Below are 18,514 nucleotides of genomic sequence, written 5' to 3'. Positions count from 1 at the left end.
TCTCCTCCCCCTGGACCTTGAGAACATTATCAGAAAAAGCTAAAAACTGTATGATTTCACACATAGGTGGGATATAAAATTGAGATTTATGGACATACATAAGAGAGCAAAAGTACTTCTTTAACAGGAAACACTCAATGACCTGGTCAACATTTTGCAATCCATGAAATATTAATCAGCTTCTTCCTTAGGCTATCCATAAAATGGGCCTTAAAATGAAGGCAGTCAGCACTTTCACAGGAGCAACCTTCAACAAATTTATTGGAACACCAGATCCTGACTATCTAAGAAAAAATTAATTAAATACTCTATATGCTTCTTTCTGGTCCCAACAGAATTAAGCCACTATTACCATCTCAATAAAACATACCTAGGTTGACTTTTCCTCATTCTCTTTTTCTATTCCTACACTCTTAATCTTGCTTCCTAGGATCACATTCCCAAATAAATTTCTTGTAATAAACTCCATGCCCTGTTTTTTTTTCTCCTAGTTATTTAAAATAAAGACAAATGATATTTTATGTAGCTCATAATAATAATATTAAGCACTGTTTAAATTTTTATTTATCTTTGATTATAGTTCCTTTTTTACAGTGATGATATGTTGCTTGTGATACTGAATGTAATGATGATAATATTTATGATGATGATGATGAAATTATAAGAAGGATTAGAAGATTTTAAATATGAATAGCTTTTTGGATCCTCCACTGCTTCCTAAATATTGTCAAATTATTCTTTGTTCAATTTTGAGAGTAATTTGGTTGGGATACCTGAATTAGTCTCATCATGATTAGAAACTTTCAAAATGAAGTTTCCTCACTATATTTTTTTGGAGAGATTATTAAGTCTCCAAAATTATTAAATAGATTGACATATATTGCTTTTTTTTTATTGTGCCTACTATATGACTATGATATTTCCATTTTTTGTGACGAATATATATTCTATTGATCATTTTATATTGAAATTACATCCTATAACTTTACTAAACTAACTTATTAGTTCTGGGATTTTAATTTAGCTTTCTTAAAATTATACACCTGTGCAATTACATATTGTACATTCAATTTTAATTATTCTTTTCAGTCATTACTTTTCTCAATTTTTGTATTTTGTCTTCAACCATGATTAGGACCTCTACTTTAATATAAAATAGGAGTGGGATATGTGTCTGTCTTTGCTTTACATTTATTTGATTTATGGACAAAATCTTTAATCTTTCACCATTAAATAAGTTAGGTAAAGGTTTTTTTTTTTTTTTTTTTTTTTAGGTTTTTTAATAAATTTTTATTAATGGTAATGGGATGACATTAATAAATCAGGGTACATATATTCAAAGAAAACATGTCTAGGTTATTTTGTCATCAAATTATGTTGCAAACCCCTCGCCCAAAGTCACATTGTCCTCCGTCACCCTCTATCTAGTTCTTTGTGCCCCTCCCCCTCCCCCTAACTCTCTCCCTCCCTCCCTCCCATGTCCTCCCTCCCCCCCCCCACCCTTGGTAACCACCACACTCTTGTCCATGTCTCTTAGTCTCATTTTTATGTTCCACCAATGTATGGAATCAAGTAGTTCTTGTTTTTTTCTGATTTGCTTATTTCACTCCTTATAATGTTATCAAGATCCCACCATTTTGCTGTAAATGATCTGATGTCATCATTTCTTATGGCTGAGTAGTATTCCATAGTGTATATGTGCCACATCTTCTTTATCCAGTCTTCTATTGAAGGGCTTTTTGGTTGTTTCCATGTCTTGGCCACTGTGAACAGTGCTGCAATGAACATGGGGCTACATGTGTCTTCACGTATCAATGTTTCTGAGGTTTTGGGGTATATACCCAGTAGAGGGATTGCTGGGTCATAAGGTAGTTCTATTTGCAGTTTTTTGAGGAACCACCATACTTTCCTCCATAATGGTTGTACTACTTTACAGTCCCACCAACAGTGAATGAGGGTTCCTTTTTCTCCACAGCCTCTCCAACATTTGCTATTACCCGTCTTGTTGATAATAGCTAATCTAACAGGAGTGAGGTGGTATCTCATTGTAGTTTTGATTTGCATTTCTCTAATAACTAATGAAGCTGAGCATCTTTTCATATATCTGTTGGCCATTTGTATCTCTTCCTGGGAGAAGTGTCTGTTCATGTCCTCTTCCCATTTTTTTATTGGATTGTTTATTTGTTTGTTGTTGAGTTTTATGAGTTCTTTGTAAATTTTGGATATTAGGCCCTTATCTGAGCTGTCGTTTGAAAATATCAGTTCCCATATAGTTGGCTGTCTGTTTATTTTGATATCAGTTTCTCTTGCTGAGCAAGAACTTTTAATTCTGATGTAGTCCCATTCATTTATCTTTGCCTTCACTTCTCTTGCCATTGGAGTCAAGTTCATAAAATGTTCTTTAAAACCCTGGTCCATGATTTTAGTACCTATGTCTTCTTCTATGTACTTTATTGTTTCAGGTCTTATATTTAGGTCTTTGATCCATTTTGAATTAATTTTAGTACACGGGGACAGGCTGTAGTCGAGTTTCATTCTTTTGCATGTGGCTTTCCAGTTTTCCCAACACCATTTGTTGAAGAGGCTTTCTTTTCTCCATTGTGTGTTGTTGGCCCCTTTATCAAAGATTATTTGCCCATATATATGTGGTTTTATTTCTGGGCTTTCTATTCTGTTCCATTGGTCTGAGTGTCTATTTTTTTGCCAATACCATGCTGTTTTGATTATCGTGGCCCTATAATATAGTTTAAAGTCAGGTATTGTAATGCCCCCAGCTTCATTCTTTTTCCTTAGGATTGTTTTGGCTATTCGGGGTTTTTTATAGTTCCATATAAATCTGATGATTTTTTGTTCCATTTCTTTAAAAAATCTCATAGGGATTTTGATGGGAATTGCATTAAATTTGTATATTGCTTTGGGTAATATGGCCATTTTGATTATATTTATTCTTCCTAGCCAAGAACAAGGAATATTTTTCCATCTCATTGTATCTTTTTCGATTTCCCTTAACAATGCTTTGTAATTTTCATTATATAGGTCCTTTATGTTCTTTGTTATGTTTATTCCTAGGTATTTTATTTTTTTTGTTGCAATCGTGAAGGGGATTATTTTTTTGAGTTCGTTTTCTAATATTTCATTGTTGGCATATAGAAAGGCTATGGACTTTTGTATGTTAATTTTGTATCCTGCGACCTTACTGTATTGGTTTATTGTTTCTAATAATCTTTTTGTGGAGTCCTTCGGGTTTTCGATGTATAGGATCATATCATCAGCAAAAAGTGATAGCTTTACTTCTTCTTTTCCGATATGGATGCCTTTTATTTCTTTGTCTTGTCTGATTGCTCTGGCCAGAAATTCTAGCACCACGTTGAATAAGAGTGGAGAGAGTGGACAACCCTGTCTTGTTCCTGATTTAAGGTAGAAAGTCCTCAGTTTTATGCCGTTTAATAGGATGTTGGCTGATGGTTTATCATATATGGCCTTTATCATGTTGAGATATTTTCCTTCTATACCCATTTTGTTGAGAGTCTTAAACATAAAATTGTGTTGTATTTTATCAAAAGCCTTTTCTGCATCTATTGATAAGATCATGTGGTTTTTGTTCTTTGTTTTGTTGATATGGTGTATTACATTAACCGTTTTGCGTATGTTGAACCATCCTTGAGATTCTGGGATGAATCCCACTTGATCATGATGTATTACTTTTTTAATATGTTGTTGTATTCGGTTTGCCAGTATTTTGTTTAGTATTTTAGCATCTGTATTCATTAGAGATATTGGTCTGTAGTTTTCTTTCTTTGTGCCATCCTTGCCAGGTTTTGGTATGAGGGTTATGTTGGCCTCATAAAATGTGTTTGGAAGTATTGCTTCTTCTTCAATTTTTTGGAAGACTTTGAGTAGAATAGGAACCAAGTCTTCTTTGAATGTTTGATAGAATTCACTAGTATAACCGTCTGGGCCTGGACTTTTATTTTTGGGGAGATTTTTAATAGTTTTTTCTATTTCCTCCCTGCTGATTGGTCTGTTTAGGCTTTCTGCTTCTTCATGACTCAGTCTAGTAAGGTTGTATTGTTCTAGGAATTTATCCATTTCTTCTAGATTGTTGTATTTGGTGGCATATAATTTTTCATAGTATTCTACAATAATTCTTTGTATTTCTATGATGTCTGTGGTGATCTCTCCTCTTTCATTTTGGATTTTATTTATTTGAGTCCTGTGTCTTTTTTCCTTGGTGAGTCTTGCCAAGGGTTTGTCAATTTTGTTGATCTTTTCAAAGAACCAGCTCCTTGTTTTATTGATTTTTTTCTATAGTTTTTCTGTTCTCTATTTCATTTATTTCTGCTCTGATTTTTATTATCTCCTTTCTTCGGCTGGTTTTGGGTTGTCTTTGTTCTTCTTTTTCTAGTTCCTTAAGGTGTGAAGTTAAGTGGTTTACTTGGGCTCTCTCTTGTTTGTTCATATAGGCCTGAAGTGATATGAACTTTCCTCTTATTACTGCTTTTGCTGCATCCCAGAGATTCTGATATGTCGTATTTTCATTTTCATTTGTCTGTATATATCTTTTGATTTCTGCACTTATTTCTTCTTTGACCCATTCATTTTTTAGAAGTATGTTGTTTAGTTTCCACATTTTTGTGGGTTTTTCCCCCTCTTTTTTGCAGTTGAATTCTAGTTTCAAGGCTTTATGATCAGAAAATATGCTTGGTACAATTTCAATTTTTCTAAATTTGCTGATATTGTCTTTGTGGCCCAACATATGGTCAATTCTTGAGAATGTTCCATGTACACTAGAGAAAAATGTATACTCTGTCGCTTTGGGATGAAGTGTCCTGTAGATGTCTATCATATCCAGGTGTTCTAGTATTTCGTTTAAGGCCACTATATCTTTATTGATTCTCTGTTTGGATGACCGATCTAGAGCCGTCAGTGGTGTATTGAGGTCTCCAAGTATGATTGTATTTTTGTTAGTTTTTGTTTTAAGGTCAATAAGTAGCTGTCTTATATATTTTGGTGCTTCTTGGTTTGGTGCATATATATTAAGGATTGTTATGTCTTCTTGATTCAACTTCCCCTTAATCATTATGAAATGACCATTTTTGTCTCTGAGTACTTTTTCTGTCTTGTAGTCAGCATTATTAGATATGAGTATTGCTACACCTGCTTTTTTTTGGGTGTTGTTTGCTTGGAGTATTGTTTTCCAGCCTTTCACTTTGAATTTGTTTTTATCCTTGTTGCTTAGATGTGTTTCTTGTAGGCAGCATATAGTTGGATTTTCTTTTTTAATCCATTCTGCTACTCTGTGTCTTTTTATTGGTAAGTTTAATCCATTTACATTTAGTGTAATTATTGACACTTGTGGGTTCCCTACTGCCATTTTATAAATTGCTTTCTGTTAGTTTTGTATCTAGTTTGATTCTTCTCTTTTGGTTTTCTATCATTTGTTTTTGTTTGTTTGTGTTCCATACTTCTTTCCTCTGTTGCTACCTTTTTTAAGTCAAGTGTTTTTGTGGTGGTTTTTTCAAGGGTGGTTACCTAAGTAATGAAAAGGGTACCTACCATATTCATAGTAGTACCCTATCTTATAAGTATTCCTGCACTTCATCATCCTTTGCTACTGTTAATCTCCATCCTCTCCCCCCTTTTTTTCCTTTGTTGTCACAGTTTAAGTTTGGTTTTATTGTGTTCTTGGTGGAGCTGTTACTTGTGGTGTTGTTTTCTTTTGTTCTTTGAATCTGGTTGGAAAACCCCCCTTAGTATTTCCTGGAGTGGGGGCTTTCTGTTGATAAATTCTCTCATCTTTTCTGTATTTGTGAATGTTTTTATATCTCCTTCATACTTGAAGGATAGCTTTGATGGGTATAGTATTCTTGGCTGAAAGTTCCTCTCTTTCAGGGCTTTAAATATTGGGGTCCACTCTCTTCTAGCTTGTAGAGTTTCTGCTGAGAAATCTGATGATAATCTAATAGGCCTTCCTTTATATGTTGTACTCTTCTTTTCCCTGGCTGCCTTGAGAATTTTTTCTTTGTCATTGGTTTGTGTCATCTTTATTATGATGTGCCTTGGAGTGGGTTTGTTGGGGTTAAGAAAACTTGGTGGTCTGTTTGCTTCTTGAATTTGAGGCTTTAGTTCCTTCCACAGGCTTGGGAAGTTCTCGTCTATTATTTGTTTGAGTATATTCTCCATTCCATTTTCTTTCTCTTCTCCCTCTGAAATACCTATTATTCTTATGTTATTCTTTCTGATGGAGTCAGACAATTCCTGTAGGGCTTTCTCGTTTTTTATTATTTTTGAGTCTCTTTCTTCTTCTCTCTGTTGTGCCTCAAGTTGTTTGTCTTCTATTTCACTAATCCTATCTTCAATCTGGGCTGTTCTGTTAGCTAAGCTTGTTACCTCGTTTTTCAGCTCGTGAATTGAGTTTTTCATTTCTGTTTGATTTGTTTTTATAGTTTCAATTTCCTTGGTAATATATTCTTTGTGTTCATTGAGTTGTTTTCTGATCTCCCTATATTGCCTTTCTTTGTTTTCTTGTATATCTCTGAGTATTTTTAAGATTTCTATTTTAAATTCTCTGTCATTTAGCTCTAAGGCTTCCAATATGTTAAGTCTTTTCTCCATAGATTTTTCCACATCTATTTGAGTTACCTCTCTTTCTTTTGTATCCATAATATTCTATTTCCTCTTTCTTATCGGCATCTGAGGGTGGTCTTATTGATAGCACTAATTAGAATTAATAAAGAGTAAAAAGAAAAAAAAAAGGGTAAAACACCCCACAAAAAAAAATAGTAATAATTTATTATTTCCCCCTTTTTTTCTCTCTTCTCTTTCCCTCCTCTCCCCTCCTCAGGGAAATATCATGCCTATAATGGAGGGCCTGATTTGGGGTGAAGAGTTCAAGGGGCAAAAAAGGAGTAGGGACCTACTAAATGCAAAAAAAAAAAAAAAAAAAAGGAAGAAAATCTTCGACAAGCATACTATGATTTGCTTGTAAGTGATGGTCAACTAAGAGATATAATGAGAGGGATAAGAGGGAATCAGAAAAAAGGACCAAAAAAGAATAATAAAGAAGAAAAAATAAAAATAATATTTTTATTTTATTGTTGTATTAAGTGGAGCGAAGACTAAATACAATGGAGACCTTGGGTTGGGAGGACCCAAAATGCCACAAAAATAAACAAACAAGAGAAAAAAAAATAAAAACAAAAGCAAAAAAGAGAAATAAAGCCAAAAAAAAGCCTTGAGTCCCAAATTAACTAATTTGTTCGTGATTGAGGATTATATGGGAGGAAAGTAAAATGAGAAAAGAAAAAAAGAATAGAAAGGAAAAAATAAGAAAAAGAGAAAAACGAAGGAAGAAATAAAATAGGAGGAGAAAAAAACAAAATAAAGCAAGACAAAAAAAAACAAAAGAGGAGAGAGTGAGAGTTAAGTGTTTTGGAGTATAACCTTAAAGGAAGGTGAGGATGAAGATGAAAAATAAAATGCAACACTCATGGGTAGTGTAGTTCAAGAAAGGGGAAGCATAAGATGGGCAGAGAATAGAAGGACCGAGGTGGAGGAAATAAAGGCAAAAAGATAGAAGAAACAAACAACAACAACAACAACAACAAAAAAAATTAGTGGATCAAGTTGTAAAGTCTGTGGGTTTTTCTTGATTTTGAGAGGTTAACTTCTTCCTTTTTCTTTTCTCTCCGTCTTCCTAGTCGGTGACTCTGTACCCCAGGCTCTGCCCCTGTGTCACTCTTAGGTAGGGATTTGCAGTTGATGGGATTCTATGGCAATGTCATATAATTGCCTTTAGTCTTGCTGGAAGTAAAGGCTTGTTGGCGTTTGCAGGATCCAACGATGAGAGAGTTTGCTTTCCTGGATTCTCTCTCCTAGTCCCCCCTTTCTGAATTAGCAGCCTGGTGATCCAGCTATAAGGCTGCAACTGCTTCTGCCTGGGGAGTAAGAGGCTCAAAGAGCTGGGAAATCCCCACTCTATCCCCACTCAGTGCAAGGCTTTGGGAAAGGTTCTGAGAGTCAGGGCCTCCAGTGTAATCAGGCGGGGGTGGGAGTCAATTGTTGTCAAGGTGACTGTTCAGTGCCTATCATTTAGTTGGACCTCTCAACCCAGGCTTTCCACACTTTGTAGCCTGTTCTTGCAGGGATGAAGAGGCACTAGTCTCTGCTTACGACTAGTGTAGTATAGACCTTATTATCTGCCAAGTCCTTCTTGTTAGCGTTTATCCCTGAATATGGAGGCTCTATCAATCAGAAGTTGCCCCCGCCCCTTTAGCGAGAGGCACTAAAAAATATCACGCCTCTTGTCTTGGATCGCTGAACTGAGAGAGATCTTATCAATTAGAACCGAGGGTGCGCAGATTTTATGGGTTAAGCTAATTTCAGTGATTGGGTCGCAGCTGTGTTTCCGAAGGTATTTTAGGCTGCCTGCGCGCGCCCCTCCCCCAACGCTTGATTGTTAGCTTGAATGGCTGGGTGAGGTGCCCTGCCCACGGAGAGAATCTCCCAAGCCTCTCCCGCTCACCCCGCCGCTGGCGGCTGGACCGCACCAGGCGCAGGATAATGGAGCCCCCTGGGTGTGTGGGCCAGTAGGGCGCCCTGGGCGCGTGGAATGCCCAAGGCACGCGCGAATGGGGCGCTCCGGGCACCGGTGGCCGGCGACCCCCACTCGCAGTGTGCGGGCCGCTGGGAACGTCAGCGGTGCTCAACCGGACCGGGCGCGCGCGCGGCGGCTCGTGGCGGCCGCTCGAGGTGGCGGTTCGCGGGGCTCGCGGCAGCTCGCAGTGGCGGTTCGCGGGGGTTCGCCGGAGCTCACGGGGGCTCGCAGCGGCTCGCGGTCGGCCGCTCGCGGCGGCTTGCGGTTCCCAAGTATATGGGCTGACTCACCGCAGGCGCACTCCCTGGCGGCTTGAATGAGCGTCGCTGCGGTAGCTTCCTCCACACCCTCGTCTCTCAGATTCAAGTGATAACAATCCTTTTGCTTTCAGTTTGTGTGGAACTCCGGAATGCTCCGAGGATAAATTTTTCTGTTTCTAGTTGATAAATTTGTTGTGATTTAGGGGAGAGCTGTCGGACGCGCTTCTCCCGGCGCCATTTCCGTGACGTCCAGGTAAAGGTTTTTTATACAAGTTTTTTTAAAGCAGACTGAGGAAATTCTTTTTTATTTTTTGTTTGCCAAAGTTTTTTTTTATGAATAGATTCTTCAAGTATTGAGCTGATCATGTGTTTTTTCTATTTATGCTGTTGAAATATTAAAATACATTTTGTTGATTGTCAATTGTCTAAATAACTTTGTTTTCCCAGGATAGATAATATTTGAGCATGATGTATATCCTTTTCTTTTGTATTTATTTTATTTGTTGCTGTATTTTTTTCCTTACATTTGATTCCATATTACAGGAAATATTTGTCTTTAGTTGTTTTTTCTTGTAAATATTTTTACTGGTTTTATTATCAGGGTAACATTGGTAATTTTGAAAAATTGGTATTAATTCTTTTTAAATTATTTTTTAGAATTCACCAATGAAGTCATCTGTAATTAGAGATCTTTTTTGAGGAAGGTATTTAATAATTAATAATTAGTCTGACCAGGTGGTGGCACAGTGAATAGAGATTTGGACTGGGATGTGAACGACACAGGTTTGAAACCTGAGGTCGCAGGCTTGAGCACAGACTTAACAGTTTGAGCATGAAGTCAATGGCTTTAGCATGGAATCATATTCATGACCCCACTCTGCTGTAGCCCCCAGTCAAGGCACATATGAGAAAGCAATCAATATGAGAAAGCAATCAATGAACACCTAAGGTGCTGCAACAAAGAATTGATGCTTCTCATCTCTCTCCCTTCTTGTCTCTTTGTCCTTATCTGTCCCTTTCTCGGACTCCCTCTCTGTCTCTATCAAAAAAAAATTAAGATATAAAGATATTAAGATTTTAATAATTTTTTCTACTATTTTTATTGAAATTAATTTTTATCAAGTATTAATAATACTCATTTATTTTTCCTTAAAAGTAACTGGGATCTCTAGTGATAATTATCTCTCTTATCTATGACATACCATAGATAATTTGTATTTTCTCCTTTTATCTTAATCACTTCTAACAGATTTCATCAAATTAACTAAGTTTTTTAAAGATCATATTTAATTTTATTCACTCTTACTAGTCCTTGTCCATTTTGTTTTTCTTTATTTGTGCATAGTTTGAGGTAATTTTGTTTTTTTCTCCAGATTTTTATATGAAAACTCAACTAATTGATTTTAAACTTTCTTTTTATATCCTGGACATGTTTTCTTTGAACATATGTACCCTGATTTATTGATGTCACCCTAGTAAAATTAATAAAAGGAAAAAAATAAATAAACTTTCTTTTTGTGTAAGTCTTATAAAGTTACATAGTTTCCTCTAACCACAGTTTCAATTACATACATGATATTTTTTATATTTTTAAATTTGTTTTTTCTGTGGTTGAAATATTTTCACAACTTCTTTGAGATATCTCTTTGTCCAGTAGATTATTTTAGAAGTATATTAGTTAATTTTCAAATAATTATGAAATAATTTGTTTCAGAATTAATGTCAGGCATCATCCAAAAATATATTTTTTAGATATATCGTATTTCCCTATGTATAAGATGCTCCCATGTATAAGACAAACCTTAATTTTGGGGCTCGAAATTTGAAAAAAAAACGTATTACATTAAGTTATTGTACTGAAGTTTTATTCATCATAAAATTCATACAACTCCTCATCTGTGTGAAAAAGCAGGTAATGCAAGTAAAAAATTCACAACCACTGTATAAGATGTACCCAGTTTTTAGACTCCAAATTTTTCAAAAAAGTGTGTCTTATCCATGGTAAAATATGATATATCTTTTGAAGTTGTTACAGTTTATTTAATAAAGTATTTCTAAATCTCTCTTGTTTACCATTTTTGCTTGATTTTTTTCATGCTGTGCATACTTCACAGTAAATGTAAGAATGTGAGGTGTTGTTTTTCTGTATTTAGTTGGTAATGGAGATGCCACAGTTAATTTCTTTAAGGTTATATTTGAAGACAAGTTTTATTTATTTTATTTCTAATAGTGTTGCTTCTGAAAAATGAAATATATGGAAAACATGTTTTATTTATAAAGTAAGAAAAAGGTACTCTATTCTATTATTTTCTACAGCATTGTAATGAGAACACTACGACCTCTTATTAATGCTTAGCAACTTTGTGGTCAAGAAATAAATATCTAAAATGTGATTAAAACAGCAATACCCTGATTGAGATCTGTATTTATTGAGATAGTTTGTATTTAAATTTTGCTGCAAGTAATAGAAAACCCAAAGTAATAATGGCTTAAACCAAAGATAAACTTATTATTATTTTGGGAAAATTCTATTGTGTAACATTTTGCAATTAACTTCACATTGATTTCTGCAGAGTGTCTTCCATTTCCAAGATAATGTTATAACCCATGATGGTAGCTTTAACTCAACAGTTAAGCAAATTTATGGTCATCAATAGATCAAAGGGGCACATAAAAGATTGTCACATAAAAGCATGGCTGTTAACATTACTTCCTAGAACAATTTTTATGGCTTCTTTTTAGCCTAAATATCTAACCTTTATATTTGCTCACACCTAATTTTACAAAAAGTTGGAAAATTTAGGCATTTTTACCAGAAAGTTATGTGTTGATCTGAAAGTCAGAGACTCTGTTATCAGGAAAAATTGAGAGACTAGGTAATGGAAATATCCAGAAAATCCATGCAAAGATTCAAACTGCAAATAAATTCTCCAGTTGGATATAATTATTATTATTTTCTTTCTAATGAAAACATTAATTTTATTACCAAAAAGTGTATCATGGACTAGTTCACACATAGCAAACATACCTTGCATTGCCTGGTTCTCAGTAATATTAAAATTTTATTCAATTCTTCCTTTTGATTTGGTATTTAGATAGAAATAATCTGAATTGTTAGTAGTGTAATAATAAATCTATTCATCATGGCTAATATCACTGAAAAGCATGTTCAACCAGAATGTGACAACAACAAAAAAATCAAAATTGGTACTATGTTCAAAACTCCCTAATTTGTTTGAAGTCCTCAAGTAAAATAACATTTTCATGTAGTAATCTGAATGACTAAGATTTAAGTTTATGTGGCTTTAAAGTTCATTAACCTCATTTTAGCTATATATGTCATCAAATTATAACCCTTCATGATTGTATTATTTTTACTTTTTGATACTGTTCAGAATAATAAAAATTATAGCAAAAGAGCAACCAAATAATCTACTATACTACATTTTTAACTTGTTGTGTATTATTTATATTTTTTAAAATAATCATTGAGCTCTTAACTTTGTGCTAGTGAACATAACAAATGAAATGCCTTCTCCTAGAGTTAAAAAGTTAGTATGACAAGATAATCAATACATATTAAATAAATAATATTTCAGTTTTTTATTAAAATGTTGAAGAAAAATCAATGTTACTAAGGGAATAAAGAGAAGTAGTAACTACGTGTGTGCTTAGAAATGTTATCTCTGTTTAAACACTGAGTAAAGAATTGGATATTGGACTCTAAAGTTTAGGTGATAAGTTTGAGTTAGAAAAAATAAATATCTTGAGTTGTCAGGTACTGGAGTAATGTAAAACCAGAACTGAGTAAAATTACTTATAAGTAAATAAAATGAAGTGGAAACGCCTAATCTTTTTGTCCATACAAGAACATTACAATATTTAGAAGTCATGAAAGGAAAAAAAAGCAAAAATGAAACATATACACCACTCTGTGAGGTAGGAACTAAAGGAGACAATAGTGTTATAAGTAACTGTAATAGAAGATCTAATAAAATTTTATTGATTAGCTATTTATTCTTACTAAAAATAGTTAACATAAATTTTTGCACAGTTGACTTACTATACACAGATAAACTTGAACACTATCAAAATTGAGCATTTTGTTGGTTGTAGAATGTTATTAAATAAGTTTATTCCCATGTTAGGCAGTTTATGGATGCAATGCTTGCAAAAAATTTGAAGTTTAATATATATATTTTTAGTTATTCCAGTGGTGTGAAGAACTTTAGCAACTGCAGCATGGAAGATTTTACACATTTTATTTCAAAGCCAAAGTCTCAATGTCTTCAAAATCATCCACGTTTAGATCCATCATACAAAGATGCAGTTTGTGGTAATCAAAAGTTGGAAGATGGAGAAGAGTGTGACTGTGGGACTACGGAGGTTGGTGATAATTTGAAAGAATACATACAAGAATTACATAGAAAATGATTTTTATAGTGTTACACTGTTATTTACCATAATTTATTGAACTCACTTTTCTATGAGGATCCAGAGAAGGCATATAAGAATTTTAATAAACTAACGAGTGCACTTACATATTGAAATATAGATTTAATGGTTTGTAAATTAGCCTTACAACTGATTTTTCAAGGTCATTCATCCTATAACTAAGTTAACCTAGGTTTCAACTCTTATGTATTCTTTCCTTGTATTTATTCTTAAGCAAAATCCTCCACCATTCAGAAAGATATAACAGGTTTACAATTGAGTAAAAAAAAAAAATAGAAGGAATATTTCTGGCTTTAGCATTTTAATTCAGGTCAATAGTTAAGTCTAAAAGATTTGGGCCATACAAATTTATAGGAGCTGGGTTTTTTTTTTGTTGTTGTTGTTGTTTTGTATTTTTCTGAAGCTGGAAACGGGGAGAGACAGTCAGACAGATTCCCGCATGCGTCCGACTGGGATCCATCCGGCACGCCCACCAGGGGCGATGCTCTGCCCACCAGGGGGGATGCTCTGCCCCTCTGGGGCGTCGCTCTGCCGCAACCAGAGCCACTCTAGCACCTGGGGCAGAGGCCAAGGAGCCATCCCCAGCGCCCAGGCCATCTTTGCTCCAATGGAGCCTTGGCTGCAGGAGGGGAAGAGAGAGACAGAGAGGAAGGAGGAGGGGGGGTGGAGAAGCAAATGGGCGCTTCTCCTATGTGCCTTGGCCGGGAATCGAACCCGGGTCCCCCGCACGCCAGGTCGACGCTCCACCGCTGAGCCAACCAGCCAGGGCCAGGAGCTGGTTTTTGAACACAAAGAGGTCTTAGAAGAAGCTACTGGATCAGAGGGAGGTGGGAAGAGAGGTGACAAAGGGAATGCAATGACGGAGAGAGAAACTGCAAGACTCACAGTGAGTGGTGTGGACCTGAGAGAATCAAGAAGATGTGAATAGAGCTCAGTGTTCTTTGCTGCAATAGCTAAAGTTATTCATGTGTACCCTCTCCAAAAGGAAAAACATATTTTAAGATATGTAGCTGGGTAATATGTTTTTAAGAAATTATTCCTCAGCACTCACCTGTTCTTTGCTTGTTTAGATTTTTTTGGAAAGGCCTTGAAGATTTCTAATAAAAATTGACAGTAGTACTGGATCTCTTGGCTCTAATAAATGTCACATAATTGAGTCCCAAATCCCTGTTATATAACCTAACCATCTGGACTCCTATAGAGATAGCAATAGCAACGATGATGACATAGATTAGACAGAATAGTTCTGGTAAATATTGCAAATTTAGTGTATTCTATTAAGCATTATGTTACAGTTCATATTAAGATCACTGAAATATGATTTACTGTTGTGCAACTTATTAAAATTTTTAGCCCAATTAACCCTACTTATAATCTATGGAAATTTTAAAAGAGTGTGCATGCGCGCGCACGAGTACATGAATGCATCACTCTCCAGCTTTCTTTTCTTACAGGTTTCTTTTATTAAGCCTAATAAAACTTTAGAAAAATGGATTCACTGGGCATAGATGAATTACAGCATAAAACACAAGACATCAAGAAATATGGATGAGTGATGTAAAGGTGATCATTTCAGTCACCATAGAAACATCATTTCTAGCTCTTCATCTTTAAAGAATTAAAAGTGATATAAACTTTGAATATCTCACAAATGTTACAGACATTAAATAGTAGATTCATAAAGAATGAGTAAGAACTAGTTATTAAAATGAAATTGTTAAAATTCAGCTTCCATTTCATAGCTTGTATTTAACTATCTTTATCTATAAGGACCAGAGAGTTTTTCGAGGACTGTTTAGGTGACCCCCAATATTTCAGAAAATCTTACCAGTATAGTCAAACCTACTCTAGAAAATATAAACAATACAGTCTAGCACATTGTAGGTAACCAATAAATTTCTGGTAAATATATGAATGAATAAATATGTTTAATTTTTCTGTTTGCCAACATGTAAGTTAAGCATCTATCTGTAATATATGCATTGTACAGAGACATCTTATTTTAACATGATTAAATTATGTACCTATGTAAATAACAGTTGGAAGATATTTAAGAACATTTGGTTTGCCTTTCAGCAATGTTTAGATGAAGAAAATGTTTGCTGTGATCCTGCCACATGTACAATAAAAGTCGGATTCAATTGTATTTCAGGATTATGCTGTTCTGATTGTAGAGTAAGAGTCTTCTTAAAATTTCTATATTACCTATGTAAGTAAGGTTATCATTCTTTATAATATTTATTATTCCATTCTGCTTTATCCAATATCATTTACCTCACATCATCAGTATAAAGATAAAGGAGAAACATGCAGGGATTCTTTAGATGACTGTGATTTGCCGGAATATTGCAATGGATCAGTTGCATCATGTCCTGATGACGTTTACATTCTGGATGGTTTTCCCTGTGGAAACAATGAATGGTTCTGTGTAGATGGAAAATGTTTGAGCCTGACACAACAATGTCAGGAACTATTTGGTGAAGGTATTTATTATTATTTTATTTCCTGTATATGCATTATTTGGAAACTGGAAAAAAATAGATATTGATCTATAATTGTGATTTTTAAAATAATGTAATTTTATTATAAATATTTTAAAAGATTACAGAGAGAGAAGAGGAATACTCTAAGGAAAAAATTTATAAAAGTCATCTGGGATTAAAATTCTGAATTATGTTCACAAAATAATAAAAGGAAAGATTCAAAGTGTAGGGGATCTGTGTTCAAGAAAAAAGAAGGCAGAATGAATGCAAGTTACACTTCCCCGTACACTCCATATTAACAGATATTTTTGTAAATGTAGAATAAATATGTATGCCTATGGACATTAAAAGGAGCATAAATATAAGTTGGAATACAAGTACAATTTAAACTACACGTGCAGAGGCAGAGACAGAGGCACATGTTCACATCAGAAAACTATAAGAGTGATTCAAGAAAATTCAAAAGAGAACTCCTAAAATCCAGGAACTATGAAATCATGAAAATGTTGAGAAGTCAGATGTCATCTTTATGGGGGCTCAGTATAGGTAATTAACTGCTTTTCTCTTGCAGCTTTTAGTATTCTTTCTTTGTCTCTTAATTTTGGCATTTTAATTATGATGTGTCTTGGTGTAGTCCTCCTTGTGTTCATGTTTAATGTTAATCTCTGTGCTTCTTGAACTTGTATGACTTTTTTCTTCATCAATTTAGGGAAATTTTCAGCTATGAAAAAAATATGGAACACTTCTGGAATTTGAGTCATTCTTGCATAGGAACCATGCTGATCTTCTCTCTATCATTCCAATTTTAGTATATATGCTTCCAAAGTGAACACTAGTTGAGTGTTTTTATCATTAAAAGGTGCTGAATTTTGTCAATTTTTTGCCTCAATTAACATGATTATGTGATGGGGTTTTTTCCACCTTTTATTCTGCTATTTTTGTATATGACATTGATTTATTTGTGTATTTTGAACCATGCTTGCATTTCAGGAATAAATCCCACTTGGTAATGTTGTATAACCAGAAGAGTCCATGATAAACAGTATTATTATTATTTTTTTAATGTATTTGGAATTCACCATTAAAAACATTTGCACATAAGTATTTTTTTTTATAATTTTATTTTTTTAATGGGGTGACATCAATAAATCAGGATACATATATTCAAAGATAACAAGTCCAGGTTATCTTGTCGTTCAATTATGTTGCATACCCACCACCCAAAGTCAGATTGTCCTCTGTCACCCTCTATCTTGTTCTCTCTGTGCCCCTCCCCCTCCCCCTTTCCCTCCCCCATTCCCCCCTCCCCCCCGTAACCACCACACTCTTATCAATGTCTCTTAGTTTCACTATTATGTCCCACCTACGTATGGAATAATACAGTTCCTGGTTTTTTCTGATTTACTTATTTCGCTTCGTATCATGTTATCAAGATCCCACCATTTTGCTGTAAATGTTCCGATGTCATCATTTCTTATGGCTGAGTAGTATTCCATAGTGTATATGTGCCACATCTTCTTTATCCAGTCATCTATTGATGGGCTTTTTGGTTGTTTCCATGTCCTGGCCACTGTGAACAATGCTGCAATAAACATGGGGCTGCATGTGTCTTTACGTATCAATGTTTCTGAGTTTTGGGGATATATACCCAGTAGAGGAATTGCTGGGTCATAAGGTAGTTCTATTTTCAGTTTTTTGAGGAACCACCATACTTTCTTCCATAATGGTTGTACTACTTTACATTCCCACCAACAGTGTATGAGGGTTCCTTTTTCTCCACAGCCTCTCCAACATTTGCTATTACCTGACTTGCTAATAACAGCTAATCGAACAGGTGTGAGGTGGTATCTCATTGCCGTTTTGATTTGCATTTCTCTAATAGCTAAAGAAGATGAGCATCTTTTCATATATCTGTTGGCCATTTGTATTTCTTTCTGGGAGAAGTGTCTATTCATATCCTCTTCCCATTTTTTTATTGGAATGTTTGTTTGTTTGTTGTTGAGTTTTATGAGTTCTTTGTATATTTTGGATATTAAGCCCTTATCTGAGCTGTTGTTTGAAAATATCATTTCCCATTTAGTTGGCTTTCTGTTTATTTTGTTATCAGTTTCTCTTGCTGAGCAAAAACTTCTTAGTCTGATGTAGTCCCATTCATTAATTTTTGCCTTCACTTCTCTTACCTGTGGAGTCAAATTCATAAAATGCTCTTTAAAACCCAGGTCCATGAGTTGAGTACCTATGTCTTCTTCTATGTACTTAATTGTTTCAGGTCTTATGTTTAGATCTTTGATCCATTTTGAGTTAACTTTTGTACAGGGGGAGAGACTGTAGTCCAGTTTCATTCTTTTGCATGTGGCTTTCCAGTTTTCCCAGCACCATTTATTGAAGAGGCTTTCTTTTCTCCATTGTGTGTTGTTGGCCCCTTTATCAAAAATTATTTGACTATATATATCTGGTTTTATTTCTGGACTTTCTATTCTGTTCCATTGGTCTGAGTGTCTATTTTTCTGCCAATACCATGCTGTTTTGATTGTCGTGGCCCTATAATAGAGTTTGAAGTCAGGTATTGTTATGCCCCCAGCTTCATTCTTTTTCTTTAGGATTGCTTTGGCTATTCGGGGTTTTTTATAGTTCCATATAAATCTGATGATTTTTTGCTCTATTTCTTTAAAAAATGTCATTGGAAGTTTGATGGGAATTGCATTAAATTTGTATATTGC

At 34.7% G+C, this 18,514-nt stretch overlaps 1 protein-coding gene and 1 non-coding gene across 2 annotated transcripts in view; one reads left to right on the top strand and one right to left on the bottom strand.

Moving 5' to 3' along the window:
* The window catches only part of ADAM2 (ADAM metallopeptidase domain 2), an 86,737-nt gene that overhangs the window by 32,396 nt on the left and 35,827 nt on the right, over positions 1-18,514 (top strand). The window contains exons 10-12 of the mRNA XM_066237506.1: positions 13,062-13,242; positions 15,388-15,486; positions 15,599-15,794. Coding sequence (XP_066093603.1) covers positions 13,062-13,242; positions 15,388-15,486; positions 15,599-15,794 — 476 coding nt within the window. The remainder of the gene's footprint in view (positions 1-13,061; positions 13,243-15,387; positions 15,487-15,598; positions 15,795-18,514) is intronic.
* LOC136309751 (U6 spliceosomal RNA) lies at positions 16,523-16,627 on the bottom strand. The gene has a single exon (XR_010726400.1). It is a non-coding gene; the product is annotated as a U6 spliceosomal RNA (small nuclear RNA).

Source organism: Saccopteryx bilineata, chromosome 6, assembly GCF_036850765.1.
Source record: "Saccopteryx bilineata isolate mSacBil1 chromosome 6, mSacBil1_pri_phased_curated, whole genome shotgun sequence".
Classification (NCBI taxonomy): domain Eukaryota; kingdom Metazoa; phylum Chordata; class Mammalia; order Chiroptera; family Emballonuridae; genus Saccopteryx; species Saccopteryx bilineata.
This window is presented reverse-complemented; position numbering and strand designations above follow the sequence as displayed.